The sequence below is a fragment of the Haliotis rufescens genome, unplaced genomic scaffold (assembly GCF_023055435.1).
Source record: "Haliotis rufescens isolate VD_foot unplaced genomic scaffold, xgHalRufe1.0.p SCAF_5, whole genome shotgun sequence".
In the NCBI taxonomy this organism is placed as follows: domain Eukaryota; kingdom Metazoa; phylum Mollusca; class Gastropoda; order Lepetellida; family Haliotidae; genus Haliotis; species Haliotis rufescens.
The window spans coordinates 60,390,669-60,403,038 of record NW_025964223.1 but is presented as its reverse complement, the minus strand read 5'-3'; the positions used below and the strand labels follow the sequence as shown (position 1 = coordinate 60,403,038).

The 12,370-nt window shown below is 40.3% G+C and overlaps 1 protein-coding gene across 1 annotated transcript; it reads right to left on the bottom strand.

Annotated features, from left to right (window-relative positions):
* Positions 1–688: 688 nt before the first annotated feature.
* Positions 689–12,004, bottom strand: LOC124140369 (cytochrome P450 2U1-like). The gene is made up of 5 exons (XM_048384349.1): positions 11,631–12,004; positions 3,767–4,291; positions 1,737–2,177; positions 1,377–1,531; positions 689–742 (listed from the first exon to the last, which is right to left on the bottom strand). The coding sequence occupies exons 1-5, from the start codon at positions 11,959–11,961 to the stop codon at positions 689–691; spliced, it is 1,506 nt and encodes a 501-aa protein (XP_048240306.1). The 5' UTR covers positions 11,962–12,004.
* Between the last annotated feature and the right edge of the window lie 366 nt (positions 12,005–12,370).

Sequence of the window (12,370 nt, the reverse complement as noted above, 5' to 3'; positions counted from 1 at the left end):
GTTCCAATGACAAAGCAGTTACATCACCAAAGCAAGAAAGCACGTGGAAGTCTATATCTAAGGTCAATCATGTTATCGATATTTCATTTTAGACAGCATCTTCGGTTATTATATTCAACAAAACAAGAGAGTATACATGGTATGAACATTCACATAAAAGCTCTACCATATTCATGTTTTGATTGACAATATTGCGAGAACCATGCCAGCACTACACATCATGCACGTGCATTGTCTGTCATTTACTCCCTTTCGGCACTCGCAAGCAGTACATCATCACTCGCCAACACTCGCCAGCAGTGCGTCATGCCTCGCCAACATTAGCCAGCAGTACATCATCACTCGCCAACATTCGCCAGCAGTACATCATCACTCGTCAGCAGAACATCATCACTCGCCAACACTCGCCAGCAGTACATAATCACCCGTCAGCAGTACATCATCACTTGCCAACACTCGCCAGCAGTACATCATCATTCGTCAGCAGTACAACATCACTCGACAAAACTCGCCAGCAGTACATCATCCCTCCTCAGCAGTACGTCATGACTCGCCAACACTCGCCAGCAGTACATCATCACTCGTCAGCAGTACATCATCACTCGCCAACACTCGCCAGCAGTACATCATCACTCGCCAACGCTCGCCATCAGAACATCATCACTCGCGAACCGCCAGCAGAACATCATCACCCGCCAACACTCGCCAGCAGTACTTCATCACTCGCTAGCGGTACATCACCCTGTTTAAACGAGTAAATATTTAATATACATTCAGTATATATTTAATATAGCCTGTATACAAACCGTTTGTGAAATGCCCACTCGATGACAACCTCTGACGCCACCTGAGCAACAACCCATCTCTTATGAAACCTGAGACATGAACGCCACAGCCCTGATCATCCTCGCAGTCGCATTCAAATGGGTTGTCTATTCAACAACATGGCTTTATCCGTACCGAAGCCCTTCGAAACCGGGTCCGACTAGGCAGTTTCCTCGACAGTTCCACTGACATGTTTTTTAAACTGACGAATCCAGTTTCAATGTGAATGGTGATGATGGCCGGCTCAAGGTTTATGCAGAATTAGCGAACACTGCATTGTTCGCCATGGAAGTAAATAGGTTCGGGGGATGGCATATTGTGGCACACGCTACAGGGGAAACTGTCATACCTTTTCTTTAATTTACGTTTGTACACAATATCTTAAATTAGTCTATGTATATTTATCTGGTGTTAATGATATATTGTATCAGCTTGGGTGGTTTTAAGTAAATAAATTAATCTGAATCTGACACTTTTATAGCGTGTATACTTTGTTTCTTGTTCAGATTGTGCTGGTCAGGACAGTTTTAGTTTCGGGGAATTGCTTTTACTTCGAATTGTTTTGGAGAAAGTGTAAAGCGCATTTTCCCATCTAATGGCGGCTTCTGGCCGTCCACCGGGAGGAACTGGAACCTCTGGATCATGGTAGTGAGGAATAAGAAGAGCTCCATCCGGGCCATCGACTCTCCCAGGCAAACTCTTCGACCTTGAAATATGTCAACAGAAAGTACAATGTCAATATTGTATGTATGTATATGTATATATATATATATATATATATATATATATATATATATATATATATATATATATATATATATATATAGTGTATCTGTGTGCGTGCGTGCGTGTATGCGTGCAAGATGTTACAAGTCTATGGATTAAGATATGTCACGTTTATTGTAACTCACCCAGAGAAAAGGGGATGAATTCATCCCTCTTTTGAATCTTGCCTGCGTCGTCAAGGAAACGGTCTGGTCTAAAGGTTTGCGGGTCTCCCCATACATCCGGGTCTTGAAGGACTGAATCAAGGTTCGTGATAACTGTGACTCCTTTTGGGAAGGTGTAGCCTCTGAACTGGACATCATGTGGAACGGCGTGAGGGACACCAGTAGGGACAATGTTACCATATCGCAACACTTCCATAATGGTGGCCTCCACGTAGGGAAGGTTCGTCTTGTCTTTCATGGAGGGCCGTCTGCTCTGACCAACGTTCTCCTGGATTTCTTGAAAGCACTTCTCCTGAACATCCGGGTAGTTCAGGAAGTAGACCAGTGTCCAGGGTATTGTGGTGGCCGTTGTCTCTGTGCCAGCATTGAACAGATCAGCAATGGTCCGAGCCAGATTCTCCACTGCCAACAGGAACCAAATGTCAATGCCGCGACAGATGTACCATGAGACAGACAAAAACTTAAGCCAGACAGTAATATACCTACGAAAGGCATGTTGAAAGGTTAATATGCAGAAGGAGATGAACATTTTTTAAAATTGAATCAATGCAGATTCTGAAAGAAAATTCAGTTTCCTCGATCTGGAGGGGCGGGGGCGGTCGGGTAGCCTAGTGGTTAAAGCGTTCGCTCGTCACGCCGAAGACCCGGGTTCGATTCCCGACATGGGTACAATGTGTGAAGCCCATTTCTGGTGTCCCCCGCCGTGATATTGCTGGAATATTGCTAAAAGCGGCGTAAAACCATACTCACTCACTCACTCCTCGATCTGGCAACTTCAGACATGTTCACTGAATCAACGATGCATTTGGATAGTTTTTAAGAACACGGTAAAACACAAGGGCCAGCTGAAGGTCAAACTTAATACACAGTATATATTAAGAGAAACGATATAGATTGAATCCAAACACTACATATATACTCAATTCCTCACACCTTGATCAACAATATCTGATTTTTAACCATAAATAGGTTTTACATCATGGCTACCTTTGTCGCTACATGAAAATTCAAAATTCTCGAACAAATACAGATGACATGTTTGACGGGAATATGCATATGAAATTTCACCTTCATTGGAGATGATGTTTACAATGCGAGGAAATGAAGTTAGAAAGACGTTAGGAGCATATCAAAGTACAAGGGTCAAATAAATTAATAAGTAAAATATATATTGAATCCCACTACCGACTACTCGTATGTCAAGATATTTACACACGGCATAAACTGTGGCATAAGCCCACTTGACTTTCAGACACTCACATATGCAGCTATACATAAAACTTTACATAATACTATGTTTGAATAAGTTAAGGATATAATACCTCACCCCACACGAATACATATTATGGTATTTATGTCACAAGAAAAGTAACATTTTGTGCTGATACGAGTCTATTTCGAAATGTTGCATCAACAAAGCAAAAGTATTTTGATTTTGATGTAAAACAATAGCATTCCTTGTTACTATCACAGCTTAGTTACATTCTAGATTTCCCGCCCTTCACATACATTTAAAATGTCTATTACATGTAGGTACTATGTTATTCTATAAATATATCATGTACCATTGTATACCAAAAATGTAAATTCATCATATGTATATATGTAGATGTATGTGTGAGTGTATGTAGGTATATGTGTTTGTGTGTAATACTGTATATCTATGAATATGTGTGTGTTATTATATTTTCTCATTACTTGTAATTCCTATGCACTGTACATTTATTCTGCACCACAGAATTCACATACCACAACGTAATGAAATGTATATAGGAGAAGGCCTCGTAAGTGTGTCACTTGTGCCTAATCCATTTGGTTTTCCGCAATAAAATATGTTTAAATCAAATCAAAGCAAAAGTACTGATAACCTTTGTTTTTTAAATAGTGTCAGAAGCAATAAAGCCTCGGCTGTAAATATCCAACAACACCCTGAGCTACGGAAAAACATAATGTTTATCCTATAAGTACCTTTAAGTACAATTAAAACTTACAGTCTAACGTGGTGGTGTCTTGTTTCTGTTGGCGAAGTCGCATCTCTTTCAAGTATACGTGGATAAAGTCGTCCAGGTTGTCGTCATCGTGATTGTTTATGTGATCTTTAATTGAAGGATCTATTAATAGATTAACCACCCAATTCATATTGTTCATTGTTTTCCTGAACAGGAACGGATCTCCAGGCAAAAATCGAACAAGTGGGAAAACGTTCAATAATCCATATGCTGGAATGTTTTCAAAATTCTCTTCCATTGCTGTCAGGAATGTGACGAAGAGAGGGTCTGTATATTCAAAACGTTTGCCAAAGACAGTGGAACAGATGACATTTGACACGGCGTTATGCACAAGACGCTTAATGTCAAAACCCTGGCCTTTCTCTTCCTCCACGGCTGCCACAAACTCTGCGATTTCCTGGTTTATCTTGTCTTCCATGACGGTTCTTCCCACCCCAAACTCTCGCAGAGTGTTGAGAGCAAATCGCCTCTGTTCGTGCCACACTTCCCCGGAGGTTGAGGCAACTCCTGTCGGAAGAATTCAACAAACAAAATCATTGACATGACAAAATAATGAGTGAATCTTGAGTCTTATCACGGCGTGTCAGCTTGATGTGGGAGCAGGTCTTTGTGAAAACCATGGGTACGGGTAGGGTGAAGTGCAAAACTAGAAACACAATCAGGGCGAATCTATGATCATAGGGTTTTTGGCATACCCCAGGGAATGGACTCTGTACAGGCAACTGCGGTTTTTGGCATACCCCAGGGAATGGACTCTGTACAGGCAACTGCGGTTTTTGGCATACCTCAGGGAATGGACTCTGTACAGGCAACTGCGGTTTTTGGCATACCTCAGGGAATGGACTCTGTACAGGCAACTGCGGTTTTTGGCATACCTCAGGGAATGGACTCTGTACAGGCAACTGCGGCGCCTTAGATGACACCCGTGCCCCCTATACGTCAAAATAAAACACACGTGTTAAATAAAAGCGACAAAACTCTTTTCATATTCCATAGAAATCTCTGCCAAAATCTGTCGATTGTACGATTCCGACAATATCATGAGCATGTGTTTATTCCAGGACAAGCCGAATAGCGACTCGTGCCCCTCTCATGGCCATTTTTGCGACTGGGTTCCGTCTTAGCGCAAACGGGCATACCTAAAACAAATGTCAACACTTTGCGTAATGGTTCATATATATTTCAGATGCAATTTAAAGCACATCGGGAAGTGCGGAATTATACAGTATGATTGAAGACATATAACTGTGTCTTGGGTTTATTTTAGATGCAAGACATATGTACAAATCAAAAAATATTTCTGAGAGATTATTTGACATAGAACTCGAAATCATAAGCGCATTCTGATTGGTTTGTCGTATTTTCGCACATAACATAACATAACATGCAGTCCATAATAAGCAAATTTTCAATCCCCGAAGAAAAAGCCGATCTATATTTCGAGACTTTCAAACTTAGAGCGTTGTTTCCCTTTACAATCCGATCTTAGTTATTTGCGGCAGCGAGCGCTAAGATCTGATGTTAATGTGATTGGACTGCGTCTGCATGAAGATTCTATTTTTGAAATTTGTCCGAAACTTATGATAAAACTATGATGCGCCTTCTCAGCCAATGGGCGATCGTTTCAATTTCTCTTCCCTTCACTAACCCGCTTGGTGCGCTGACCCGGCCGGTCAAACATTAAACTGACAGCGCATGTGGTATGCGCGATACGAGCGATACGTGTTACGATCCTTTAGATAGTTAACCAGCTTCACATCAATCGGTAACGTTCACTATGGTGTATGCGCAGTATATCTTTTCGCCTAAACAATGATCTATCTATTGTCATGTCCTAATATATATATATATATATATATATATATATATATATATATATATATATATATATATTATGTGATTGAATGATACACCAGGGATGAACACGACTGCTTACATTGTAATAATAGACCACTAGCTGCCGTTCGACGCGAGTCTGTGGGATCAGCTGATCGTTCATTACAAGTCGCTTTGTTGACGTTTTGCAATCGGTACTGAAAGTGCTGCCCTTGATGTTTGAATATCACACTTTTTAAAAATGAGGTTTAGTTTCATTGTACACGTACCCATATCGATGTTGTATTATCGCCGATCAGACTATATTTCAGTACAGCGGTAAGGCGATGAGGTACGCGAAATGTGAAGGTCTTATGCAACATAAAGTTTGCCAGTAAATGCTGTGAATTTTGACAGCAACACAAGTACTTATCAGGTATATAACTGAAAGAGGTGAGCATCATATTTCAAAACATTGTGAAAAGACAGGCACTGACAAATTCTCATCAACTACATATCAAAATACAAATTACAAAAATGAAAGTGAAATCACTGAAATCCATTTTGATTTTTGTTGGGGTTAATTAGTGGATGGTGTATAAACAGATTTTATGGATGAATGGTGGCTGTTTGTTGCCAAACACTACGATGATAACGTTTCATGGGATCTTGGAAATAAAAAAACTAATTTTCAATCTCAATACTGATGATTGTATGAACATCGCCTACATCCAGTTTGCTTTGACAATGATCAGATGATTGTAATAAATCAAACTCATTCTTAATTTCGTCAGACCTTGCTTTTTTATGTTCCTTGTTCTAAACTGATATGTTTCAAATTCCCACGCAAACGAATTTATGTCATTCTTTTTTCTCTTAACATAAAAAGTAATAATTACCTGCATTGCACAATGTTCTTACTTTATTTGATATATTTTTATAATTTTGCATATGTACTGGTATAAGATTACACATACATGACTTTTTAGCAGTCACTATATATACGTATTTAATCTGTTATCTGTACAAACAAATAACATAAATACTGGTAAATGCATTGATCGTTGATCGCTGTGCAGAGTTGCGTCCCTTGGGCACGCCAGAAACCTATGATTGTGGGTTCGAAATTCCGGCTGGCCCCGATTATGTTTCTAGGTTTGTCAGCACCATACCCGTGCTCGTGGGTTTCACCGAAGTGGTATACGTCTGAGACCTGCATCACTTTGAGCTTTCCTCCCACATTAAGCTGACACGCCGCGATATAATTGGAATACTGTTAAAAGCGGCGTTAAACCAAACTCACTCACTCATATCAAATATTTTAAAATATAAGTCATGTCGAAGAGGATGTAATTTTATTAATGACTTTAAAATTCCAAACATTGCTTTTTTCCATCGTAAACCAGCATTAGAGAAATGACTTGACCAGGACAGGCTTCTCGTAAAAGTAACGCCCAAATATTTATGGGAAGACACATACTCCAACTTTAGACCTTTGTAATACCAAATCTCTTTTCTTGACAACACTCCACCTTTCTTAAAAACAACCTTGGTTTTATCCAAATTGACACCTAGATCATAATCATTACAATACTTTTCTAGAACATCAATACGCTTTGAAACATTTCAGAAAATGAATGTTAAAATTTAACACTGGCCTTAACAGCTGTATAAATAGACTGTATAGCTTTTATCATTTTGCCAGAGACACCTTTATTGACTAGTATTGACCATAATTTCATCCGGTTTACACTGTCGAAGGCTTTTGCAAAATCGACAAACAAACCATATACCCTACCCTTACGCTTACTGATATATCTCTGTATAATACACTGTAATATAAAGATATTATCTATGGTGGAGTAATCACGACGAAAACCAGCTTGGGACTCTGCAATTTTACCATAGACCTCACACCAAGACGTGACCCTTCCGTTCAAAATAGAAAGATACAACTAACTCAGTGCACTAAGGACTGATATACCCCTATAGTTGGATGGGGAATGGATGTCTCCTCGCTTATGTATCGGAACAATAATTCCCAAAGACCAAGATTCAGGAAAGTATGCATTATCAAACAACTTATTAAACAGCACTGTAAGATACGGGACAAAAATATCACTCGCATATTTAACAAATTCTGAAATGAGGTGGTCATTTCCTGCGGATTTATCACATTTCAAAGAGTTGATGGCACATAGCACCCCCTCTTGTGAAATTGGGGAGTCCAGAATATAGCAACTCATATCATCATGACTATCATTAATAGTTGTATCGGTGATAACCATATCTTCATCTGTTGGATTGTCAAACACATCTTTAAAATGATCGACCCATTGTTCTAGTGATATGTTAGGTAAAAGAGCTGCCACACTCTAAAAATAATGCTCTTATGGTAGACCAGAAACATTTACTATTTGGAAGACAAGATAAAACCTTATTACGCATATATTCATTATAACTTTTCTTTTTATCACTAATTAACGTGTATAAGTATTTCTTGATTTTGAATAACTAACTAAGGTGCTATCATTCTTAAGATGTCTATATATTCTGAAACACCTCTCTCTCTCTCCCACCTGTAGTACCGACACACACTGTCACACCAGGGTTGTGAGTGGCTGTCGCGAGACTTACAAGTCCTTTTCATGCACTGAGCAGCTGTATAAATGGCGTCCGTGCACCATATATATTATCTGGTAGTAACAGAGTACATTGTTCAAAACAATCAACCACGTGTGGCAATACAAGATTATCCCTGAACTGTTGTAGTTTCGCCATGTCCCACACGTAGTGGTAGTTTTCACGAGGCGCACGTGCGGCCCCTGCTGTCTCAACGGGAATCTCCAGGTCACGTGCTTGAGATGAACAAGATAGTGGAAGGTGTGAGGATTCTGCCCTCGACACAATATCAAATGTGTTACAGTGGAAGAATAGACTATTGGATACAATAATGTAGTCAATTACACTGGAGCCTGAGTGACCGATGTAAGTATAATCACCTATACCTAAATCCGTATCACAGCGACCATTTAGAAGAGACACGTATCTCAACGATGTCAGCTGTTGTTTTCCCCGAATTTAGAATGTCACAAACAACATCTTTACAACCAGTTTTGTTTTCTTCACTGTTTTCCGAAACTTCAAATAACAAAACATTGTTCTTTCTGCTATATTGTTCTAGTCTTTCTACTTCGTTCTGTAACTGGGGCGGTCGGGTAGCCTAGTGGTTAAAGCGTTCGCTCGTCACGCCGAAGACCCGGGTTCGATTCCCGACATGGGTACAATGTGTGAAGCCCATTTCTGGTGTCCCCCCGCCGTGATATTGCTGGAATATTGCTAGAGCGGCGTAAAACCATACTCACTCACTCACTCGTTCTGTAACTGTATCACTGTAGCTGTGGGTTCTGCAGGTATACTGTGAGTCTGCTCTATTTGGTCCAAACGTTCGTTTACTGCCTCAATATCTAAACGTAATATAGTCTGTTCACCCTTTAGGTCTTCCATATCTCGCTTAATGTCTTCCACGGTACCAATGAGTTTGCGAGTTTGGGTTTTAATGTCCCTAATATCACGTGCAAGCTCACTTGTCATTGAACGAAGTTCCTGTATAATCTCTGATTTTAACGCAGTAAGTTCAGACCTGTCAACACCTTTACCATTAGGTCCGGGATTAGTTTCCGCGTCCCTCGAAAGTAGAATATTATCTCAGCAGGTACTGATGATACAGCTCGCGTTGTACATACATGTCAGTAAGACCCGTGAAGAACCGGGCTAGAATAGGTCTTCAGCAACCCATGCTTCAGCAACCAAAAGGCGACTATGCTTGTCGTAAAAGGCGACTAACGGGATCGGGTGGTCAAGCTCGCTGACTTGGTTGATACATGTCAACAATCCCAAATGCGTGGATCGATGTTCATGATGTAAATCCCTGGATTGTCTGGGTGCGGCGTTAAACAACAACAAACAAACAAACAAACAGCATGTCAGTCACACCCATGTAGCAAGGACCCGATTGCCTACATCAACATACGGCGACCAAGTATAGCAGGATAGTGCATAGTTTTAGATAACTCGTCGACATATGTTACCAAAACAAGATGATACAACTATCATTTACATCTATTTATGAATCATACACATATTGTGGGGTAGTCAGTATGATTTGTTGTTTGTTGGGACAGGTCTCTGTAATTTACTACTATTTTAAAAGCATGAGTATCAGAATGTTGTAAGATATTGGTCAATAAATTAGCACCAGTGATGACTCACAGCACCAAATGAGGGGATACGTTTTTTAAAGGGCAGAATAATATAGGTATTTTTCATTTCAAATTATGATTACAGGTATGTCTATTGCAACTGAGCAGGTGATTGGTTGTTGGATGCATTGTAGACTTTGATATGGTATATTTCTAAACAATATTGTCAGAATTAAAAATAAAGAAAATCAGATGTAAGTGGAAATGTTGATATAAAAGAAACATTTAAAATCATTTGTTTTTATTCTGAATGTTATTTCTTCTTCAATTGGTAGTAAAGGCACGGATGTATAATATTATTAGACCCCTGGTGAAGACCTGTGAAAGATGTCAGTGTTCTGCAAATGTAGGCATGGTATCTCCAATTTTTTGGAATTGAATTCATTCAAGGTAGTATGTAAAACTATTTGTTATATTTGAATGCTGCAATAGTTAAGGACTAACTAGCGAAATAACACAAAGGCTGATAAATAAATTACAATGCCTCGCTGTTTTCTGACGTAGAAAATGCCGTGGCAAAATATCATGGACTTTTCCCGCTATCTGCCATCGTGTCAGTTTGTGTTTTAGTTGAAGACTGAACAAATGTTGATATTCTATACTAATAATCTACAAAATATGTGCTCGATAAAAAAATTCAGGTGTAAAGACCGGTTTCGAATGAAGGTGAAACGGCAACGTTTAAGATTGGTTCCGCCTATAGATGTCACTAGTTGTCGCAGCGCACATTGATCCGGGAACCAGACCGGTAGCGACAGATTGAACCATCACTCTTTCTAAGTTTGTGCTTTCTACAAATGACAACATCACACACTGACTTAACCCACTCTAAAATACATTCAACAGATTCCTCTTCTCTTTTGGACCACTTGGCATACATGTATGCTTTAACTGCATCTATAATGATTTTAAAGTTGTGATTTCAATTGCTAGGAGATTGCTCTCGATATTTTGGTCCATACTTGAATAACAGACGAAGGTTGTCATTGTCAACACTAGATCTAGAGATGTCACGTGTGATTATATGACCTACAGGTTGAGTCTTGGCAGCCACAAGTAGTGGAATGTACATCACGAGCTGCCAAGTCCACGTCCTGCAACACGTTCCTATAATTGAACAACCTGGATGAAATGGTGTTCGTATAGGAAAATGTTGGTGGTTCCTGAAATGTGAAATATTGTGGGCTTTTTTGGGAAAGTGATTAAGACATCAATTCCCTTGTTTGCAAATTTTAATTTCAAGAACATGCAGCCTTTACCTGATTTAGTGGAGTCTGTTCCTGGTCGGGCCTTACGTTTCAAAGCGATATCAAGAACTATACTCTCCAGTTGATACTGTGGGCTCTTACTGTTTGTAGACCCACCCATCAGCAATAGTTGCTGGGGTCGTTTAATTTCTTTAAATGACACAGAGTATAGCCTTGCTAGGCACAACCTCTTCCATATGCATGGTATCATTTGGCCGTCGTCCTTTCTTGTGAACATGGCAGGCGTCGACGTGCCGGCCATGTTTGAGTGAGTGAGTACGGTTTTACGCCGTTTTTAGCAATTTTCCAGCAATATCACGGCGGGGGACACCAGAAATGGGCTTCAGACATTGTACCCATGTCGGGAATCGAACCCGGGTCTTCGGCGTGACGAGCGAACGCTTTAACCACTAGGCTACCCGACCGCCCCCGGCCATGTTTGAAATCGGATCAGAAGTGTTAATAAATTTTTAGAATCGCAATTATGACACCTTGAATTCGGTTTCAATATAAAAAACGTACCTTTTCCCCGTGCTATAAACTCAGTTATAAAAGAATGTGGTCTATCTGAGAAGACGTCGGCGTTCTTGACAATGGCTTCCTTTATAACATTGTAGCCGTTGAGGACTATGAGGGGCTGGTGGAAGACATACACACTAAAGATGTCGCCATACCTCTGTCGGAGGTTCTTAAACGTGACCCGGGGATCAGAGCCCATAGACAGGGCGTTCCCCAAAAACGGGAGGAGAGGGGGCCCTGGGGGAAGTCCAGAACGCCGCCGCGTCAACAGCCACGACACAGCCAGCACAACAGCTAGAAATGAGCCAACTGTTGTAACTCCACACTCCCACATTGTCTTACGCTAGTTTCCAATTCGTCTATAACACGACACAAGAGCGAGAATGAGTTCAACTACTGATTCCAAACACCACTGGGTTATCAATATGTATAGACTGAGTCAGCTGAACAGTGCGCATGTCGGTCGTTCGTGTCGACTCCGAGCTGGCTCCCGTCAGTGGAAGGGAAGCTGGAAGCTACAGCTGACACACATCCCCAGTGTATTAAGTGTTGGAATTACCAGTATTCTCAGGAGACCCATTCATTCATTTAAACAAAAACATTTATAAAATATTAATCCATTATCCTTCGTGCTTTTCATTTTCTATGAGCTACTTATTCCTGTGATTCAGTCTAGAATATCTCTTGTTATCTCTTATCATTTCGGGCTTCCATCAAGCTGACACGCTGTGATATAACTGGAA

Excerpts from the sequence above, each read along its gene's own strand:
- LOC124140369 (XM_048384349.1), bottom strand. The coding sequence starts at position 11,961 with ATGTGGGAGTGTGGAGTTACAACAGTTGGCTCATTTCTAGCTGTTGTG. Across the intron at positions 1,532-1,736 it reads ATTCATCCCCTTTTCTCTGG|GTCGAAGAGTTTGCCTGGGA; the intron begins GTGAGTTACAAT and ends ACATATTTCAAG. Across the intron at positions 743-1,376 it reads TTTCTCCAAAACAATTCGAA|GGTGATGTACCGCTAGCGAG; the intron begins GTAAAAGCAATT and ends TCGTTTAAACAG.